At 44.1% G+C, this 23,579-nt stretch overlaps 1 protein-coding gene across 1 annotated transcript; it reads right to left on the reverse strand.

The window, feature by feature from the left end:
* Positions 1-553: 553 nt before the first annotated feature.
* On the reverse strand, positions 554-22,439 carry LOC114773099 (dihydropyrimidinase-related protein 5-like). The gene is made up of 13 exons (XM_028965632.1): positions 22,312-22,439; positions 16,531-16,793; positions 8,900-9,058; positions 7,174-7,353; positions 5,732-5,800; positions 5,496-5,540; positions 5,269-5,344; positions 4,936-5,092; positions 4,267-4,408; positions 4,038-4,180; positions 3,755-3,962; positions 3,115-3,283; positions 554-2,619 (listed from the first exon to the last, which is right to left on the reverse strand). The coding sequence occupies exons 2-13, from the start codon at positions 16,789-16,791 to the stop codon at positions 2,534-2,536; spliced, it is 1,695 nt and encodes a 564-aa protein (XP_028821465.1). The 5' UTR covers positions 16,792-16,793; positions 22,312-22,439; the 3' UTR covers positions 554-2,533.
* Between the last annotated feature and the right edge of the window lie 1,140 nt (positions 22,440-23,579).

The raw sequence follows: 23,579 nt of genomic DNA on the forward strand, positions 1-23,579 counted from the left end.
TCGGGCTTCGAGCGTGCGGCAAAGTGCACGGCACCAGACGGGAGGCCAGACGGTCGACCCCTGACCCCTGATATGAATCGGGTTCGAATTGTGTTGAGTTCACCTGTTCCCGCCAACTACTGCGCCACCACGTTAAAATCATTCATGCCTCCGTAACAGTTCGTTCTTGGTCTAAGTTTTTGCAAGCCAGACAGAAAAACCGACACGGCACTGCATACTGGCAACAAAATTAAAATTCTAAATTGTCATTAAACATGGGATTAAACAAACAAAACCCAAAATCATCATGCAGAATGTGTAATAAACAGTCAACAAGCACTTATTTTAAACATTTTTGTTGGTGATTTATTTTTGCATTCATTCATGTGAATAAGAAACAAGTCATTACTGTAACTTCACCTTTCAGCACAAGTCTATACCAACACATACAATCACAAACCATTCCACAAAGTGCCTTTGCAAAAAAAAATCAACATTTAACCTTAAAAAAAAAAACAAGAAACCAACAGGAATCAAAATACTTTAAAATCAGCACCAAAATAACACTGTCTTGTCCATATGATGCATGGCGTCGGAATGATAAATACACAAAAAAAGGCGGAAAGGAGTATATTGTGAATGCATGACGTTGAAACCGCGTGGTTCAATCAGCTACCAGCTTTCTAGCTATGGAGTCAAACTGCAGGTATCCGAACTGCATTAAACAAAGAAGACACTCATAAATGGACCTTAGCCCGTCCAGAATCATTTTTGCCTTGGAATCGACCCCAAACTAGCGCGTTGCCAGACGTCTATTTGGGTGACGTTGTTCTGAGGTTTGTGCTGCAGTTGTCTCCTTCTGGGGACGGGGACAGCTTTTATTGCCTGCTGTTCTACAGACAAACTAAAAGACCGTCACGAGGGATATTTCAATGGCGGTTTAAAGAAGGCATTATTACAGGGGAGAGCGTTCGTGTTCCTCGCCGTTAAGGCCGGGGCTGAAAAGTTAAGGTGTTGCTGTGATTTGGTCAGCACACATGAAGGTTTTTATTAGTTGACCTCCTCCACAGCGCACACATTCTGATTTAGCCTGTTTTACGTTTGAACCTCTTTTCACAGTGACGTTGAACACATACATCTGTGCTGCTATTACAACGCGACTAAATAACAGCTTTCTCGAATGGCGCGTCATTTTTGCCCTTTCCAACGCCTCATAACGCATGAAATATTAAGTGTGTTTATTTTGTGTCGGAAAAAAGATCTTGTTCTTGCATTGTGTTGAGATGCGCAGGCCAGTTGCTAAATGCACATGGTTACAAAAGTGTATTTTCTTTTATTATATATATTAAAGACTGTGCGCTTCTGTAACATGCATTCATGAACGTGCTTCTGAACCCCTCTACCTTTAAACAAGCAACATGAAACCTCGCCCCAGGTAAAACCGCCCAAATGATGTCAAAGCAGCAGCTGGATTTCATCACCACACGCGTTACAAAAATATTAAAAGGAAAACTGTTTTAAAAATATGTAATTAAAAACCCTATATATTATATGTATATATCGTTTGATCTTCAAGTGCTAAGTAAAAGTACAAAGGTTGACACCGGTTAATGATAAGTATAAGTCGTTAGGGCTGCGGCCACACGCGGACATAAGGCGCTGGAGGCACTGAAATGAAGGTCTGGACATGACTGCTACTATATGAATCGGATTCCAAAAAAAGGATCTAAAGCTCAAACCAAATTAGCGGCCCATAAACAAGCGATGATCTTCAAAATGTCTCAGTGGTGTTTCAATATCGACATGACAGCGCAAAAATGCAGAATTTCATAAAAATGTGTTCAGGCCGCCTTGCCTTAAATTTCCAACTAGCTGTCAAAGAGTGTAATTTGGACATCATATCCAGCTTGGTCCACATCAGCGCGGAGAGTTTGGTAGGTTACAGTAACGGGAACACAACTATATCTCGACAGGGTTTTAAATGTTCTAATTGCAAAACTGACATAAACACCATGGCAGAAAGCACATTGCATCATGACTATTCTACATCTACTGTGCAGCAGTGTTGAACGTGGGTGTGTGCTTGTATGTGTAAAGGAAATAAGGTGTGTGTGTGTTTTTTTGTTGTTTTTTGGGGGGTTCCCTTCTATTTTGTCTAGTTAGGCCTTTTAACGTTGATGTATAACGAGTCAATTTAAAACTGTACTGTTCCACTATGTCCAGATGTTCTTGGCAGTTTTTGGCAATGCTGTGAACAACACCTGCAAAAATCTGATCCTTTTGAGGTTTTTTGTTTTCTCATTGGGATTATTGTTTAAGGCATAAATTAAACCTTAACGTCACTTGTTTAGTTTTTTAGCATGCAATCTGTCGCCGAGTCAAGTCATTTGCAAAAAAAACAAAATGAACTTCGGCTCGACTTAATTAGGAGTTAATGTGTGGAGTTGCCTTGGGAAGACCGAGTCTTCTTGGTCGTTACTTGCTTGGTCGTTAATGTAAAGGATCATGAGCTTGCACAGTGGAAACAGTAGTGACTCTTGTGTCGTCCTCTCGACTACCAAATGCCACTGGAGCGGCCGCCAGGGGGCGCCAGAATCCGGGCTGAGGACCTCTTGGGGACGTGATCGTCCACCTGGGCGCCTGGAAGAGGTCAACAATCACAAGTTAGGTGCTTGTTTCCTCTGAACAGCATCAAGCAAATCATTGAAGTCACATGCTTGTTTTCTAACAGTTGGAGGGGAATTATATAAATCTTTTAAAATGTTATTTATACTCCTTGCTGGCAATAGCACTAATTTGCATGATTCTGTTTATTCGCGCATACAAATTTAAAGAGCTTTCAAACCTGACCAATGCAATTCATATCACACATATCTTGTGAATAATCGTCTGCAATTACTCTTATTTTCTCATCATAAACTACATTCTTACATTTTGTACACAGTATACAGACCATGATATTGTGACATCAAATTGGGTTGAATCTATTCTATTTGAAAATAAATGCTACAATATCAATATACAATACAATAATCAAAGATCATATACAGTAAGTCTTTGGTTGAATGGTGCATGCAACATACAAGTGACATAATATTTACTATGATTTATGTCATAAAAAGAAGAGGCACATACCTGACAGACTAAAGCTGGACTCGTGCAGGTCTCTCACGCCTCCATGGCGGGTGACGGTGCGGCCTGGAAGGTCTCCGTCAGACTGGCAAGTCTCCTTCTTACTAGAGTTTGTTACCATGGCTACATCCCCAGAGTAGGGCGCTCTCTCCACACCCCTTAGTGTCTGACACTGAGGAGAAACTAAATTAAGAATGTGCACCTACAGCCCTAACACATCTAGATGCAAAATGGAATAATAGTTTCACCAAATACAATATTTTGAAGCCCATCAGTTTTGCAAGATTATTTTCTGTATTAAACCTAGATTTGGTCAGCACACATAAATTACTCCTGAAATTATGACATGCAATTATAAGGGTGGTAGTGGTAGTAGCCTAGTGGGTGGTAGTAGCCTAGTGGGTAACACACTCGCCTATGAACCAGAAGACCCAGGTTCGAATCCCACTTACTACCATTGTGTCCCTGAGCAAGACACTTAACCCTAAATTGCTCCAGGGAGACTGTCCCTGTAATACTGATTGTAAGTCGCTCTGGATAAGGGCGTCTGATAAATGCTGTAAATGTAAATGTAAATAAATTGCTTTCTGATTGGTTTTATGCTTCATAGTGTCGGTATGCTTCATAGTGACAGTAAAAATACCTTCTCTCTCTGGACCATCTTCTTGTAGAGGAAGTCTGGGAAGGTGCGAAGAGGGTAGAACTTTCCAGAGCCTTCAGCACACATGAAGACACCGTTTTCACACACCAAGCGCCCGCGGCTGATGGTCACCAGGGGGACGCCATGGCAACGCAGGTTCTCGTACAGGTTAAAGTCTCCTCCCTGCACCTGTGTGCCCACAGAGATGACCCTGCAGTCAGGGGACAGCAGTTAGAACGACTCTGTATGGGCAAGGGAGCTGAAGGAACATCTGAACCTGGGTTACCTGGTTGCGTCTGGGTCCCACACCACAACATCAGCGTCTGCTCCTGGAATAATCCTGCCCTTGCGAGGATAGAGGTTGTAGATCTTGGCAGCATTGGAGCTGGTCACCGCCACAAACCGATTCTCGTCCATTTTTCCTCCCACCTGATGGAGAACACCGTTAAAAACACAGAAGACCCACTGACCCTTTGCACATCAGAACAGGCTTCAATTAATGCCCCTAATCGTACCACTCCTCTCTCCCAGATGACACTCATTCGGTCCTGCACGCCTGCCACACCGTGAGGGATCTTGGTGAAGTCGTCTTTGCCCATGGCCTTCTGCTTTGTGCTGAAGGGCCGATGGTCAGACGTCACCACGTTGACAGTGTCACTGAGAGGGGAAAAAAAGCATCAGGAAGTGCTGCTCACTACTAGTACTGAGTATATTTTAAAGAAGTTTGAACTGTAATTGAGTAGAAAATAATGTAAGTAATCTGTTCCACAATTTCTTACTGACTACAAATGAACCTTTTTCAAGCTTTTTTGTTTTTACATATCACACAAAACAATACATTTAATTTGCTAAGGGGTTACTTGTACAAGAGTGCTTTGTGAAAGTGAATGTGAAGTGATTGTCGTTGTGAAACACTGCAGCACAGCACACGGTGACACAACGAAATGTGTCCTCTGCTTTTAACCATCACCCTTGGTGACAGGCGCCCGGAGATCAGTGGGGACGGTGCTTTACTTAGTGGCACCAGTGGGATTCGAGCCGGCAACCTTCTGATTAACCTCTAGGCCACCACTGCCCCAGTAACTGCAGTAAATTACCTTTCCTTAAGTACAATTTTTCTGAACTCTTTCCACCCCTGAAAAACTCACACTGGGAATACAAAAAAAAACAGGCAGGGTTCGTACTTGCCCAGCAGGCCCATGAGGTAGTTGGGAGTGTTCGGGTCAAGGCGGAGCGGCGGGGCCATTACGTGGGCTGCAGCATGTGCCCAGTCCTGATGGTAATAATGCAGCCCATTCAGCACAGAGTGGGCTAATGTTGTCTCAGCATGGACCACCTTACCTGCTCACACACACACACACACACACATATATATTATATACAGCACAAGCACATTTAATAGAAGATATTTCAATACTGTTTTTATATTTATTTTAGTATTCTGAACGCATGTGATGTGATGGCTTTTGTAATATTTTTTCTCCAAATGTATAGAGTGTAGAAATGCAGATGTGCACCTTGCATTTTAGCAGCAGCAATCACGTCTCCGGCTGACATACTGGACACGTTCACTAGGTACACTGGGCAGTGAGCCTGTTAAATAGAAAAAGTACATTAAAAACTGAAAGAAAAGACTGTATCTGACTGGATGCTAACACATAAACACACATGGTGACTCTCACACACAGACCACTGGTACAACAGACACAAACACACACACACACATGTACACCAGTGTACTTACTCTGTTAGCAACAGTAATAGCTCGATGTGTGGCCTCTGCTTCAAGCTAAAAAAATAGAGCATGATTTATTATTTATTGAATCAGAATTCAATAAATATTACAAATAAATATTCTTGCCAGTGACCTAAACCTGTATGTTCAGTTTAATATCATTGATTATTTTGTTTTCACTGGTGAAATACCAGTAAAATGTCAATAACAGACACACATACACACACGTTTACATCAATGCTCACCTCTTCTGGTCGGCTGATTTCTATTCCCTCTGGTCCACTGATGCCCAAATCCAGAGCCTCCCTCGCCCCCTGAAATACACACAAACAAAAAGCAAGCAAATGCAATGATGAGCAAAGCAGAAGCGCAAGTGACTAAATGAACTGTTTCAGTGACAAAGCAAACAATAATGACGATGACGTTGGGTCAAGGTTGGAGAGTGGTGGAGAAATAAATTTGCTGTATTTTGATGCATTTTTATAGGTGCGTTCAGAGCTCTGTTTTCACCTTCTGTTAGTGTGCAAGACTGTGTATATCAATATAGTATGTGTACACAGTGTGGTATTAACACTAATACCAGATTGGTGTTCAGAATGTGGGGAAAACCAAGGGGATTATGGGGTATATTCTCTAAAGTGACAGGGTCACAGGGTCACACACACCATACATGCCAGCCTGAAAGTGCATGTTTGCCTCTTTGTCTATGCCTGACCTAATTTTGCATACAAAAGGGTGTGTATATGCGTGTGTATATGTGTTATTGTGTTTGTGTAGATTCAGTAATCTGTTTAATAAAATGTTGTATTTACAAAATATTTAAGCATTTTTCGTATTCCCATGCCTGTGTATGTGTGTAGAGAGAATAAAGAGAATGCAGACAATAAGAGAATAAAGGTTTTTAAGGATCCAACCCTTGAATATTATACAAGAAATTCACCACTATGGTGAAACACAAAACAGGGCTTGATAGGATATGTTAGAAGCTCTACTAGATTCTGGTTCGGAAGCCTTAAATTTAAGTTTGCAACTCCACAAGACACATGATAAGTGACTCAAACCAGCTCTCTTCAAATTGACGTTAAGTTTAGCACAATTTGCAAATGAGACCATGAATTTCCAGTAAAGAGCAATGAAAGTGAAGTGATTGTCACACATGATACACAGCAGCACAGCACACAGTGCACACAGTAAAATTTGTCCTCTGCATTTAACCCATCACCCTGAGTGAGCAGTGGGCAGCCATGACAGGCGCCCGGGGAGCAGTGTGTGGGGACGGTGCTTTGCTCAGTGGCACCTCAGTGGTACGTTGGCAGATCGGGATTCGAACCAGCAACCTTCTGATTACGGGGCCGCTTCCTTAACCGCTAGGCCACCACTCAGGGCCCCCCCTCAATACTTTCTGGTCGGGATAAGAAGACAGTTGTACATTTATAAAGCACGTAAGATTACCCTTTGCACATATATGCATTGCCTATGTGTGTGTGAGCCAGACACTACGGATGCAGGTGACAGCGTATTTATTGGTTCCGGCCCAAGCCCGGGTAAATGGGGAGGGCTGCGTCAGGAAGGTCATACGGCATCAAACTTGCCAGGTCACTTATGTAGACAACCAAACTGGTTCATCCGCTGTGGTGACCCATAACGGCAATGTGTGCGAGCATGTGTGTGTGTTTGAGATTGTTACCTCAGTCACCAGCTCTCCATTTTCAGCGTGAATGCGTGGGATAGCGCCAATGTCCTTGCAGGTCTGCAGGGCCTGGTAGAGCTCAGAGTCACGCAGCATCAGGGTGTCCTTGTAAGCCATGAACATCTGGAATGAGTTGACCCCTTTCTCACGCACCAGAGTCTCCATCTCATTACGCACCTGGGAGGGACGACATAAGGGAAAAAAAGCATGTTTCACTTACTTTACATTTACAGCATTTATCAGACGGCTTTATCCAGAGCGACTTACAATCAGTAGTAACAGGGACAGTCCCCCCCTGGAGACACTTAACCCTGGAGACAGGGTTAAATGTCTTGCTCAGGGACACAATGGTAGTAAGTGTGATTTGAACCTAGGTTCATGGGCAAGTGTGTTGCCTACTAAGCTACTACCACCTACTTAAAGACAGACACACTGACAGGTATTCATCTTACACAATGCCACCGTCCGCCGCTGTTTCTGTTACTTCTCTCCGAGCGTCCAGACCACCTCCAGTCTCCAATGAAGAGACCACCAGAGAGGTGCAGGTGTGGACATGGACTGCTGGTCCCACCACGGCCCGGGTCCCACCAATCCAAAAACAGACTCTTGAGTATCATCGGCACGGACAATTGGACTTTTTACTCTTATGACTCTTGTTGACCCAGTGTACAGTAACCCTGCAGTGGTGCCCACTGCACTCTGCTGGAAGGGGGTCTCTCTCTGAATCACTCCTTCCCAAGGTCTCTTCCTTTTTTTTCCTCCATGTGAGTTTGCTAGGGAGTTGTTCCTTGTTTCCAAAGACATAAGTATGAGTGGAGTCATCTGTAGTGTTAAGTCCACTGAGACACACACTGCTTGTGATTTTGGGCTTTACAAAAATAAATAGTTACTGTTGTAAAGACTGTAGCTCAGCTGGTGTCAACCTCTTCTGGCTCTACAGTGGTGACTGATGTGACACATCACATTAAACTTTATTCAAGATAAAGATTATTTATACCTTCCAGTCATTAAAGTTGTGTGACCTGGAATAATAGGTTTCAGAGAGGTAATATAAAAACTTTTGCCATCCGTGGGCTGTGCTACTAGATTTGAAAATGCCCTTTATTACATAATGGCTCTTCTCAAGTGAAAGGGGTTGAGGTCTTAAGTAATAAAGCCAGCAAAGGCACCAACACACCTGTGATGTGATAGATGTGAAAGGGAATGTGAAGGAGGACTAGCAATTCACTGACAACGCCTAGACAATTGTGCAGATTGGAAAGGCAACAAAGTGAATTTAATTACTAGCCATGTTTTTTCATAAATTCTTTATGACTATGTTGAAATGGTTTACCTGACCCTGCATGAACCCATGAGCTGAACCTAACACTGCAACTCTTCTGAAAATGCTCCATTTGCTGGGTATGATGACCCCAATTCCATTGAACGGGGCTTGAGGGGGAAGTTATCTTGATCTTGTGGGAACTAATTTGCATATCCACACCCAGACAGTCCCCCCCCGTGAGACACTCAGGGTTAAGTGTCTTGCTCAGGGACACGATGGCAGTAAGTGTGGTTTGAACCAGGTCTTCTGGTTCATAGGTGAGTGTGTTACCCACTAGGCTACTTACACCATTTATGTCAAGTTATTTCAATTTATTTCATATTCTTGATCCTCTTCATACTCTCTAGTATATCATTTCCATATCTTATTGAGGTTTCTGGTTAATTTTACAGGAATTACCTTAGGTGCCCACCAGGTGACACCCACATGGAGGGCGTAATCACAGCAGGCTTTGGGGTCAGCAAGCACACGCACTTTCTCATAGGCATCAACCAGAGAGGAATCTTTTTCTGGCAGCACATGGGCTATGACCATGGTGGTGCCACCCACCAAAGCAGCCTGCAGAGTGAGACAGAGACACAAAGAGATCAGAATTTTGCATGCTGTCCTTTACACACATAAACATCTATTGAAATCATCAGCGATGACTTGGCATAACACACCAAATCCCTTCAAATGGCACTTTTTTATTCCAAATGCATTGCAATATCTGATTATTTTGACATAGTTGTTAAAATAATATTTATTCACCTTCATTAACAGAAATGTAATATTTTTTAACTCATTGTTTTACAAATTGTACAGACTGGTGCATGTTTACGGATGCCTTTCTTCACGCTGCTTCTTCCCATTTAACCATACAAGTGGAGAATCATGGGAAATTTAGCTGCCAAACACCACGGTACTGCTGGCCATCTGACAAAATTCCCAATATGCTGAACTTGGAAAGGTGACTGCAGGTGAAGGTCCATCCCAGCAAGCTTTCAGATGAGTGAATAAATGTAAGACCATGACTGGCTGTGGTTATCAAGACACCCCAGCCCTCTCCTGGAAGCTGTTTGAGTCTCCTGCATATTGATAGCAGCTCACACACAGAATATAATGGCAATGCAATGCATAACAAGACAATAAGCCTGACAATATATACGCTGTAAAGCAAAAATATATATGATTATTTATTATTGACTAAAATGCTATTTTTATGATGCAGGGTCCAATGCAAATAAAGGTGTGTGTTATTCAACTATGATTAACCTTATTGGCAGCTAAATGTCACGATTGGGGACGTAGATTATATATGGCAGCACGATTTCTGGAGTGGTTGCAAAGAGGGTCAAAAGCTGCCTATTCTTTTCACTTCAAACAAGTGAGAGGGATGAAGAGGGAAGGGGAGGAGAGAAGCGGTGAGGGCTCAGATGAAAATGTATTAACATAGAAATGTCCTGAGTCAGTGTCACACAGCCATATTGGATCAGACACTGGTGGGTGCGTTGTGTGAAGGACGTCTGTATGCCTGGAATACTAATATGTCTGAGCTGGTGTTGGGGAAGGGGGGGGGGGCAGACAGACGGACATACAGACAGGAATGAGCCAGACAGGGAGGGGGATGGAGAGAAAAAAAAAAGTGAGGAGTAGTGAGGAAAATAAATAAGCTCTTGAGGTGCCATTACCAGGATGGCATGTAAGGTAACCATGACAACGGGCCCTATTCATGACCACTCTCTCTCTCTCACACACACACACACACACACACACAGAGAGTAAAACATACAAACGCACACACAAAGGCCCAATGTCATCTCATCATTTAAAACAAGTCACAAGGGCTACATATAGATTGTAAAAAAAAAATGAAACAATTAACAACAGAGCTTGTCAGTTAATTAGACAAACAGGAAATGACGTAGGAAGGTGAACGGGCATGTCGTATAAAGTGCAGTCACTATTTAATTAATATTTGCATATTATGCTGATATAGACAGAAATTCACGAAATGCTGTATTTAAAATATATATACTTACCTGTTGAATTATGGTTGGGTGGGTTGTTCATTATTGATTACTATGCACGAGATATCTCAGTTATTCATAATATCAGATTAAGCGAGAGCGACCATGATATCCAGTTTATTTATTTACTCACGGCTCATGGTGTAATGTGTTAACTATTCCTAAAATTAATAATATTAATTACGTGCCCAGCCCCACATTGTCTTTCCTTTTTTTAGATGCAACCTTAAACTGCAGTGCGGCTGCCCCCCCCCCGTTTCTGTCCCCTGCCACACCCCACCTCGGTCACTCTCAGGCCTGCTGCAGGGCTGAATAAGGGCCGTCTCTGTGACACACTGGCTGTTTTGTTTCGCCTGTGTTTGTCTCTTTTGTTTCTTCTCGGGCCTCGACTGGACTGACGGGTCGTCTGGATTCAAGCCAGAAGATGTCAGTCTGTGTCAGGGAGCAAAACTGGCACTGCAGACTTTTTTCAGTGGATCGTCTGTGTAATTGGTTTGTGAAGCTGACGCATCGCCTGATTTTATCCCACAGCCTGACATTCTCCTTGACTGACAGATGTTAAATAAATAACGGTCTGTACAGCACCGCCGCCTCATTTGACGTTAGCGCAGGAACCGACATAAAAAAATGGCCTTTTTGTGCCCGTGTGTTTGTGTTCATGCTGAAGTGAACTGGGGGCCTGATCGACAGGGATTGTTCCCACGTTCCCAGGGCCACGCCCTTAGCTGAGTTTGTGAGTTACCATATGCACACACTGGCCATTTTTATTCTAATGTCACACTTAGGACTGGAAATCTCAAAGACACTGTCAATAAAGCATTTGTAAGAATGAAGAATTGAGCGCGACTAAATTAAAATGTGAACCAGATATCACAGTTTCAAACCCCACCTACTACCATTGAGTCACTGAGCAGGACACTTAACCCTGAGTGTCTCCAGGGGGGGACTATCCCTGTAACTACTGATTCTAAGTCGCTCTTCATGGGCATAAATTTGCAACAACTAGTTTGATATTCATACAAAGTCACAGTTCATTTTCTAAATGTTCTAAGCTAAGTTCACAGTTCCAAAAATAAACCACATTACACATTCTTATTATTCAGGGTGGTGGTAGCCTAGTGGGTAACACACTCGCCTATGAACCAGAAGACCCAGGTTCAAATCCCACTTACTACCTTCGTGTCCCTGAGCAAGACCCTGTGAGCAGGCCCAACATGAGCAAAAACTGGAAGAGCAACCAAGACTAAATAAATAAAAAACTACATTAATTATTGTATAGCAGGGTGAATAATATGGCTGCTGAAAATGGCAAGGTTAATGACCATGCCATTGGTGCCAACCCAGCAGCTTCTCTACTTCCTGCAGATGCCTGTCTCCCACCACCCATCCTCATCAACTTCTATAGAGGGACTATTGAGAGCATTCTGACCAGCTGCATCACTGTCTGATTTGGGAACTGCACTATATCGGACCTCAAGACACTACAGTGGAAAATGAGGACAGCTGAGAAGATCATTGGAGTCCCTCTTTCCTCCATAACGGACATTTACCACACACGCTGCATCAGGAAAGCCACCAGCATTGTGAAGGACACTACACACCCCTCACATGCACTCTTCACCCCAGGAAGCATACCGTGCACTTTATGTCAGTATGTGACTTTGTTCAAATGTTACATGCAGCACCAGGTTCCAGAGAAACGTTTGGTTTCACTATGTACTGTCTAACATGTATTTAGCCAAAATGACAATAAAGCTCAACTTGAACTGGTGTATTTTTCCCTTCAAAAACACGCCCTTTATACAGCTCGCTAAAACTTTGCAAGCCCACATTGTGTAGACAACAGACATCGGCAAAAATCATGGCACTGACAGAAGCCCATGGTGGAGGAGAAGTGCAAAGCCTTGTTTAAAGAGTGAAAATATCTGTAGTGAAAGGGGGAGGCGGGGTTATGAAAGCATGAATCAGAGTGTTTAATCAGCCGCGCTCTCTCGCCCTTTTTAAAACCCCACAATCCGCCGTCTTCTCTGCTCCCTTTTTCCTATTTCTGTCACTTTCCCCTCCCCCCCAGTCCATTTTGGCCAAACCAATGCCTGCTGTGCGGATTCCCTGACGCCGATCGAATGGGATCTGCTCCTCGCAACATCGAGGGTGACTGTCTGCTCCATCGTAACACCATCTGCGTTATTCCGCCGCTGTTTACGCTAGAGAGGAGAGGAGGCTGCGTAAGATCTCAGCCCACGCTTATCTTCAAAAGGCCGGGGCTGCAATTTTTGGAGGCCGGCGGTCACGAGAGAGCTCATTTCGCCTGTTTTGACAGGAACTGGGTGCAACGGTTGGTCCACTATCGAGCACAGAGAGTAAATGCTCTTTTCTTTTTTCCACTCTCGCTAATCCTTTGCAGAACAACTACACAATGCCGCATTTCCACCCCTCCTCAGGACCGCTCTTGCATATTTAAACACTTTCTGCTTGCTTTTGTTGTTCTGTTATGCTTTTTCTTTCCTTTTAATGTGTGCTAATGATGACTAGGAAAGCTAACTAACTCTCCTTTAATTTCAAGGAAACTCATTATGGGGTGAACTATAATCCCAAATCAGATTTTTAGGAGTGAATTCAGTGGTCAGTCATTTTACATTTACAGCATTTATCAGACACTCTTATCCAGAGCGACTTACAATCAGTAGTTACAGGGACAGTCCCCCCCCGGACCAACTCAGGGTTAAGTGTCTTGCTCAGGGACACAATGGTAGTAAGTGGGGTTTGAAGCTGGGTCTTCTGGTTCATAGGCGAGTGTGTTACCCACTAGGCCACTACCACCCTCGTCCCAAATATTCTGGTATATCAAAAACAATAATGTTTTTATTCTTCTGTGATTAATAAACACATAATGTATTATTATTATCATTATTGTCGCGGTTGATTGTAATGATGTTATTGGAGGCACGTGCGTTAACTAACTGTAAGTTAGTACAACTGTGCGCCCTGGTTCAAGTTCACCGCCCAGCGCCACAATGGAGCCTGTTAATAGCCCCATCTGAACTGAACCGGGCTATTTAATGAAGGAAGCATTATCAGGAATTATTGTGCGTCTATCTTTGTGTGTGTAATCCTTTAAAGTGTTTAATCCTTGTCATAAGGATGACAGGGCCTGTGCTGCTGTGGCTGCTCAGAAGTGAGCAGCATCTTGGCTGGGAGGTGAATTACCTCATTTTGATTTTGACTGTAATTCACTGGTCGACTAACTTCAGTAACACAGTAAAAAATTCCTGACTTCATTTTGTCTGGAGGCCTGAAGTCATCAACATTATTTATTAAAGACAGAATCACTATTGTGCTAAATGAATCTGGAGATCCAATCGATGTATTATTCAGTGATCAGTGATATTTCAGAACTGGACAGCGCAGATGTGGTGAGCTCACAGGTTTAAATTTCATGCACACTAATAATTGTGTGTGTGTGTGTGTGTGTGTGTGTGTCTTCGTAATGCTTGTCTGAGCTGATAATGGGGTCAAGCCATTATATCCAGGCTTTCCAGAATCAAATAGCTGTGCTGTGACTTCTCTGTCAGTTCTATATCACACATGTCATTTGAGACATCCCTCAGCTCTTGGTCTCTCTCATACACACACACACACACACACACACACACACACATTCTCTCTCTCTATCTCTCTCTCTCTCAAAGGGACAAATATGAACCTTGCTCTACACACACACATATATAATACACAGACATACATGCACAGAGTAAAAAAATCACCTAATCATACAGTGTACTACACGAGGTCTACTATCTCCTAGGAAACCACACTACCAGTGAATAATGGGGGAAAGAACTAAAAAGAGCTACGACAGAAATATAATAATAGTGACATATTGCTGAGAAAAGGAAACGGACAACATGGTCAGAAAAAAAGAGCCGCTGCCGTGGTGTTCCTGACTGCGGCTTTATCTAGAACAATTCCTGCAGCAGGTTAATCATTAAATGGAAGTGTGCTTTTCAATATTCCACATTAATGCGGAAATAAGACGGCCAAGAGGCGAACTCATCAGTGTGGGCCAGACGTCAGTGTGAGGCTCTGCAGGACGCCCCAAGTCCGTCTGATCTCTGGGGGCACTGAGGGCCACTTTAAAAGACAGGGGTGGACCCTGGCATATGGCACCTTGTTAAGCACTTTTCCACATTTAGTGGTGCTGCTGTCCCTCAAAGTCAGTGAAGAAAACTGGGCCTAAAGAAGATTGCAGTTCGTCACACACGCTGCGTCAGCGTTAACATCTGCCCTGACGTTGTCATCGTCACACTGAGGCCCTTGTCTCCAACATGACATGACACACTGGAGTCGTGCTCTTCAACAGACGTGAGGCACTTGTGGGGCAAATGAAGAGGGATTTTTTTTAAAGCTGTAACATCTGCTCAGGGTGTGTGTGAATGTGTGTTTGTGTGTGTGTGTGTGTGTGTATGTGCACTACCCTGTCTGTGTGTAGGAGCCCCTGACATCATTGCAGCTGCTGTTCTGACAAAAGGAGAAGAAAGTGTATATATATATGTGTGTGTGTGTGTGTGTGGGTGTTCATTGGTCAGACTGAACACACACACACAGACTCTCTCACTTCTACAGTGAACAGTGTTGCATGCTTGATACTAGGGGTGTTGATATTAATCTCCTAATCGATGCATCGATTCAGTGCAGAACATAATTGATTATAGCATAATGACGTTGCTTGCTGTTTTTCTGGCAGTGGCATAAGAATCTAGTAAAAAAAGTAGTGCCATTAGTGACTGTGTCCGCCTGGTCTTCGGCCTCGTCCACACGGACATTTGAAATTGACGACATACACGTTTTTTCTGCGTAGCTGCGTTCGATTGGCGTTTCACTGCATTCGCTCATTGCGGTTTAACGCTCCTATTATGCAACACAGCACACGGTGACACCATGAATTGTGTCCTCAGCATTTAACCCTTAGTGAGCAGTGGGCAGCCATGAAAGGCGCCCGGGGAGCAGTGTATGGGTACGGTACTTTGAACAAGGGGACCTCAGTGGCACTTTGGTGGTTCGGGACACAAACTCACAACCTTAAGGCCGCGAGGCCGCCTCCTTACCCTCTAGGCCACCCCGGCCCGACGTGAAGATCACAATAGTCTGCAGAAATCAGCGGGGATGTTTGGGAACAACAGAATTAAAGGATCCGCTTGTCTTAAGAGCCTTAAGAATCTTCTCACCCAGCTAATGCTTAAGCAACATTAATACCACCCACACCCCTCTCAATGCCATCGCACACCAGCAAACTTTTCATCCAGCTTCCAGTCATGTACGGGGTGTTATGCAGTAGCCTCAGTGAAGTTTACCTTTTACCATATTATAATAGTTAACAGGCTAGACTAACACAAATGTGTGCAATATTTCTAATAAATTTCCACTCCTGAGAGAAACATGCACCATCGGGAACACGATTACTTGTGTTTTAAAAGTCACAGCTTTTTGGATGATTGATTTTTTGGCCACGGTGTCACTTCAGTATTGGGTATCAAGATATTTATAGGCAGCCTTTGACTACGTTAGTATTCCAGTAACTACATGGAATACAGATACGTAACGGGAGTAGGCTGTTTGATTGAACACTCCTGGACACTCGCATTTCAAACGCTTTCATGTGCTCAATTTCATTGGATACTCAATGATTAGACTAGTTCTAGAATATTTGTGATGATAATATCAGTGGTGGCCTAGCGGTTAAGGAAGCGGCCCCGTAATCAGAAGGTTGCTGGTTAGAATCCCGATCCGCCAAGGTGCTACTGAGGTGCGACTGAGCAAAGCACCGTCCCCACACACTGCTCCCCGGGCGCCGGTCATGGCTGCCCACTGCTCACCAAGGGTGATGGGATAAATGCAAAGGACACATTTCACTGTGTGCACCGTGTGCCGTGCTGCTGTGTATCACATGTGACAATCACTTCACTTCACTTCACCTGTAAGTTATGCCTAGAAGAGCAGCAGATGGAAGGGTGTAGGTTGTACCTTAGTGCCGCTGTAGAAGTCATCCTGGATGCTGGCGTTCATGAAGCTCTGTGCCAGGTGCACGCTGGTGTCAATGCCCCCCGGCAGGACCAGCTTCCCCGTGGCGTCGATCACTTTGGCCCCGCCCGGGATCATCAGCTCCTTGCCCACCTGCTGGATGATGCCGTTCTCGATGTAGACGTCCGCCTCCTGGGTGATGTCATCGTTCACCACCTTACCCCCTTTGATGAGGATCCGCATGGAGCCTGCACCCGCAGCCATCACTACAGAGAGAGAGGTGGCACTTCGTCAGCGGTCGCGCTGTATACACTCCCAGTGTCACACGTCATCCCACTGTACCCCAAGTCGTGACAACAGCGTACAGTGGCCCTGCTGTGCTGCAGTAAAGGCGCACAAAGGAGGTTTTAGCACAAGCACAATAAACCCACCGACCATGATAATCAAATTTCAGATGCAGAAGTCCCATGGCTGATTCAGGGTTCAGTAGAAGATTAAGTTTTAGTTTGAGTTATCTGTTTCTTCATCTCTTTTTATGGCTGTTTTGTTCAATAGTGTATAATACAATATCATCAAAAGCTGCTTGATGAGATGCTCATTAACATGAGTGAATGTGTTCGGTATAAACCTTCAGGACTGTTGGAAACCGTCCCTGTCATCTAACTTGAGGTGGTGAAGAAAAGACAAGAGGGAAATGCTGCCATCAAAGCAAAAGCTCCCTGATTTGTAGAGATGCAAATATTCAACCTTTTGTCCTGTTTTGTTATTACATAACCTCACGTGTGTTATTTCATTGTCCTGTGTCTTCAGTTTTATTATATGATGTAAAAAAATGCAATAAATGAGTAGGTATCCAAACATTTCTTCTTGTCTTACTAATCTACAGAATCTTAACTAATGGCTGATTCACAGGTATGAAAACCTGTATAAAAGCACACATCATTCCTGACATCATGGTGGCAAAATTGAAAAGCAGGTTCATTTACAAGAAATAAATAACCCATGTTGCTTTAATCCACATACATAAAACAGTATCAGTCCATTTTTAATTGCTTTCCGGTCTCAGGTATAATTGAGACCAGAAAAGAATGCCGATGTAGCATTGTCTGATCTGAAGTAGCAGGCCATGTCATGGAGGCCCGAAGGAAAATGCATGCCCAGAAATCTGGATGATGTCGCATGCAGGGCTCACCTGGTTTCATTTGTGCGAGCGCATTACGATTTTTGTTTTTCTTTAGTCCTGATTCATTTTATAACATTATTTCCAACAGAAAGTGTCAATCCCTTCAAACCCGCAGGAAAAGGAACAACATGGAGCAGGTGCCAACTTTAAAAAAAAATTTGGTTATTGAATCTGCTGAAATTGACTGAAAAATAAAAAAGTAACAGTAGAGCTCAGGAACCGCCATTGTTCTGGTACGGGTATGGAAAAATACAGTGCATGCAATGAGCACCAGAAATGAGCAAGGGAGAGAGATTTTAAAAAACGATTCTAAATTGAGTCCAGAGCTTGTTACCTTGGAAACAGAAGCTCATTCTCCTGACTGGCACAGGGTCCTGATTATTTTTGTGATGAAGATGATGCATGCATCATGCCTCACGTGATAACAGTCCAAATCAGTTCTGGGCTGCGGCTGTCCCTAATGCTGCATGGCTCTTTAATGTTTAACTACTACTGATCATTTTTCAAGCAAATGACACTAAATTGCCCTTCTAGATCGCAAAATGTGTGACCTGTCACCCAAACGTCGGTGCAATGTGACATGGACAGGGTGGAAGTAGCCTAGAGGGTAACACGCCCACCTATGAACCAGAAGACCTGGGTTCAAACCCCACTTACTACCATTGTGTCCCTGAGCAAGACACTTAATCCTGAGTGTCTCCAGGGGGGGACTGTCCCTGTAACTACTGATTGTAAGTCGCTCTGGATAAGGGCGTCTGATAAATGCTGTAAATGTAAATGTAAATGTAAATGGACCACTTATTGTGTAAAAGAAGCAGACTCTGGCACAAAGTAAAGTCGACTACAGTTCTTCACAAAAGATGTGAGGCTGTTCCCTCAAAAGCAGAGAGTGGCTAGACACTGTCACAACCCTTGTGGCGTTGTTCGGGTCTGCTGCTGTCAGCTGAAAATGTACTACTGTAGCTCCCTAACCATGGTAAACCTGGCTGAACATGCTCAGCCCTGTCAATCAAGGCATCAGTCTGATTTCCATAGTAACTCCGGGGGTCAGCACCTCCTATTTAGTAGATCATGAATTTCATGTATTTATTACACGTCTTACGAATCCTGTAATTACACAGAAATAATATGCGTCTGGAATTGGGCTGTCCAAATTAATGCCGCAATTAATATTCAACGTGGTAAAGGTCCATGAAATTTTTTTGGTGATTAGTGATCCCCTAATACTGTATCTGAAGTCTCTTTCCGAATTTCAGCCTTGGTGCAGAATTACAGCCACTTTGACCCACAATGCGATTTCCCAGGACGCGCCAATTTGGTGCCTGTAGCTTTAAATGATAATAAGGAGAGGTGTGAACCTTCACTGGTCGCAGTAACGTTTGGTTCATGTAATGTCCCTGTCTCATGTACGAGTGGTTATCGACATTTACCCGGGCGTGCTGTAAGCATAACAAATAGAGGGCGTGATGGAAACCCCAGAAGTCACCAGAGTTTGCTCCAATACACAGCGACACAAACCCATTACAGCATGAAGCCACAAACCCTGTAAGACCCTTGTTGTAGATCTCTGGACACTCAGAGACTGTTAAGATCACCTTTTCCTCCATTCCTGCTTTGTGTATTTTGAAGTGGTAGAAAGAACACTTGCCCGCTTTGATGTTATTGGTCGTGTGAGAATTTGTGCCGCAACGCGCAACATGAAACTCCGACCCGGAGCGGCGCTATACTGAGATCATGGCAAGAATTTTTAATGCCGCCTCCAGAAACTCAACAAGCAACATCATTATGATATAATCGATAATGCTCTGCACTGCACTGATGCAGAATATCCACATCTGCATTGAGATCCATCGATTATACCAAAATGTTTGCCGCAGGCAGGACGTGTCCATGTTTTTCCAGAAAAAATCTAATTAACCGACTGGTCCTTCAGAGTCTCGCGTCACAGAACTAAGAAACATCCAATCACCAAGCAACTGCAATGCTTTGCACATTTCAAGCCATGATGGTCGGTGTAGATAATGTTTTAGGGGAGGGGTGGGAAATTCTCTGGGTGGACGATGACGACATAAGGGGACAAATTCCAGATCCGACTGTCTGAGTTGCTCTATGAACAGTGAAGCATAATGAACAAAGCACTCTTTACACCTATCGCCATTTCTAGCCACTGCAGGACCATAGACAGGCTAGGGGAACTTATATTAATGTTAAATAATAATAAAAAAATTGTCCTCATTGGGGAACTTTTAAAGGTTCTCTGGGTTTTCTCCAGCTGTCCAAAGGCATGTAGACGTGGTGGATGGGCAACTCTGAGTTGACCATAGGTGTGTGTGTGAGGAAAGAATGAGTGAGTATGCTGAGCTTTCTCCTACTAAAAATCTCCAAAAACGGGTGACAGTTGGAATGTCTGATAATCTGCACGGTCATAATTTCCCGAGTCCCGTTGTTCATCTGTATGGTGTCTGTTATGAGACTAAGGAGGCATGAATGAAATCCCGGCATGACGATTCAACGTCTGACTGGAGCTAATGTGTCATAAACTGACCTGCTGAGCCATCAAGTGAAGAAAGAGCAAGAGAGAAGAAGGCACACAAAGAGAGCAGATGGGGTGATGTGGGTGGGGCAGGGGACACAAAAATCAATAATTCCACCAAAAAAACCACACACAGCCGGTACACTCATGGTTAGTGGAAAGATGTTAAACCCCAACACAAACACACACATAAGGCTCCTCTTCCGTATTTAAGGGACCAAAATGGAAATGTTCCACTCAACATGATCCGAAAATCCCATAGCTTGGAACCATACCGCAAAAAATCCTGCACTGCACATACACTGTGCCACACACACCCTCACACATCAAACACTCCGTGTTGGGTTTGCTCAGTCAGTATCCAAAATAAATATGCAGCCTCACACACACACACGCACACACACACACACACAGAGAACATTACTGGACCTCTGAGTTATTTCTGTGTCTGTGTGTGTCTTATTAATGTGCATTAGTGCTGTACGGGTTTTGGGGTCTTGATGCCCAACAACAGGCCTCGCAACGACTTCTCACTCGGCCGAAGAGCAGCTGTTCGCGAGACACGCACACACATGTATGTGAGACACACCCTTTTTACGAAGCGCGCATGATGAAGATGATGATGTTACAGTACCGGCCAGCCTGAGGAGGGGGTGGGGGGGTGGGAAGAAAGCAGGTTAGCAGCTGCGGTGCAGTAATTAATATTGAATATTTCACATCGTCACTAATTGCGACTCGGCATATGTTCCGCAAACTGAAGCCTCTGACCTTTTTTTTTCACAAAATTCTAAACTGCGGCGCTAAAAACAGCCCACAGATGAAAGTACACGGTCCGTATGTAAGTAGGTCAGCCATAGATTACACACACAATACAAAATAGAAATATACAACACACACACACACACACCATACACACTTTAGCGGGGCACAGCCCAGGGGGTGTGGCTCTTCAGCACACACACATACACACGCACCATGACATCATCAGCATCGTGGCCACATTGGGAGTAAGCATGCATGTGCTGTGTGTGTGTGTGTGTGTGTATCTGTGTGCCCATGCATTGTCCAAATGCGTGGAGACAGGGGGAAGCAGCTGCCGTCTCGCTCTCTCTCCATCTCCATATCTCTCTCTCTCTCTCGCTCCGATACCCCAGTCGACAATGACAGGGCTGCGGGGACAATGAATAATCCCTGACGGCGGCCGCCGCATCGCCGGGCTTCACCCACTCTCTCCAGAATGAAAGTGGGTGCGAAATGAGGGCGGAGCACTTCCTGAGGAAATCTGTGTGCAGCCCAGGCCGGGGGAATGGTGGGATCATCCGCATGACTGGGAAATTATGCAGATCGGAGCCATGGAATCTTTTAAGGTCATTTTTTTAAATAGAAGAGCTAATTAAAGCAGATTGTTTCGGCGGTTCCACGCATTAATGCGTTAATTGCATGAGTAGTGCAAAATGTTGGATTGCTGCACCCATCCCCCAACCCCCAGAACACACACACACACACACACAGAGAAAACCAACGATGGCGTCAAGTAATTGTGGCTCATTAATTTTCTGTAATGATCGGTTCCGTTGAGTTTATTCTAAGGCATCGTGGGGCGAAAAAAGGGCGACGCGAAGGATGCTGGGCGCTTTCGAACACACGACCCTCCATTACGTGCCTCCACACAATAGGAGCGAGCCGGTCTGCCCATCACACCCTGCAGACTCACCCCAGAAGCCTCCAGGCCTACACAGCCGAGCGAGCCGGACTCTCACCGCGGTCCAGACCCCCATGAGACCACGCTGGGACGGATCCACACACAGCCGCTCACAGAATTCGACGGCGTCGCGTAAAATAAAAATGTTTTAAAAATCCGATTTGTTGCATAGAGTAAATAATAACGCGGGCCTGGGTGTATAACGGGAACCCTTACACACGCAGCGACGATTATTCCCATTATTCCCGTTATTCCCATTATTCCCCACAGAACGCGATACGAGGGGCAGGTCGCACAACAGCGCGCGCAAAACCTCCAAAATAAAAAAAAAGACCCCACCCTTCACCGCCCCGACGCACGACGTACCTGGAATTGAGTAGAGAAACGCTAAAGCCGCTGCCCTTGTCGCCGCGTTGTGTCGCACCGAGCTCCTCCGCGCGCGCGAGGCTGTGACAGCTGCCACGGAGCAGCCTGCAGATGCCCGGCGCGACCGGCAGGGGCGGGGCCACGCCGTCCTCCGGGCTGCTGAGTGGCGGGTGTGTCCGCCAATCAGGAGCGGTTGGCATTGGACGACTCGGGAGGAGAGACGGGGGAAGGCGGGGCTTCAGGAATGGCTGCCTGAGGCCCGAAGAGGCAACTCGAGCCTTTAATCAGTTGGAGGACCTTCTTGGTTAACTAGATGCTCTAAAAAAATTTTTAAGTCCTGACATGATAAAAAATATTCCTAAAAGACATTTCACTCAGAGATAAGCCATTCTGAACTTATTCTGTCCATTGTGAAATATCTTCCCAACAAACCTAGTTGTTCTAATAGTTTATCTAATACCCAAAATTCCTCACAGGGGGGCTCTACCTGTGTGCATTAACCACAATTTACTGTGGTGGTAGTAGCCTAGTGGGTAACACATTTGCCTATGAACCAGAAGACCCATGCTCAAATCCCACTTACCAACATCGTGTCCCTGAGCAAGACACTTGACCCAGAGTGTCTCCAGGGGGACTGTCCCTGTAACTACTGATTGTAAGTTGCTCTGGATAAGGGCGCCTGAGAAATGCTGTAAATGTAAATAATTTACAATTCACAATGTTTTGTGAGTGTAAGTGGTAAATAATGTTGATAAATAAAAAGTGGAAAAATGTTGATACGCAAAAGTGTATTTAACTCAAGGATGAAATTGTAAACAATTACAGACGCCCAAGAATAATATAAACACTTATATGATATATGGACACCATAATGACTGATACCACAATGTGTTTTAAAGGACTTTTGAAGGGGAAACGACAGTTTAGCAACTTTCTAATCTAAAGCCAGCAATTTATTTAATACACTCTGACAATTTTGATGGAGTCCCACATGGATTGATTCCTGGTCCACTTCTATTTGATAAATGATGGTTTACATTTTTAGATATGCAAGAAACATGCAACTGTGCAATATATGCCATGTTCATAATGTTAAAATAAGAATAAATATTTTATTAATTTGGGGAAATTAATCTAAAAATGTTAGAAGTAGTCTTTTATAAATAATCTAAGGTCTTAATTTTAAAACTTGATTTTTAAATCTTGCTTTAAATGGATTTAATTTCCCCAGAACTGATCGTTCTCTTAACGTTGGGCTTGTTTCAGTT

Source organism: Denticeps clupeoides, unplaced genomic scaffold, assembly GCF_900700375.1.
Source record: "Denticeps clupeoides unplaced genomic scaffold, fDenClu1.1, whole genome shotgun sequence".
Lineage (NCBI taxonomy): Eukaryota > Metazoa > Chordata > Actinopteri > Clupeiformes > Denticipitidae > Denticeps > Denticeps clupeoides.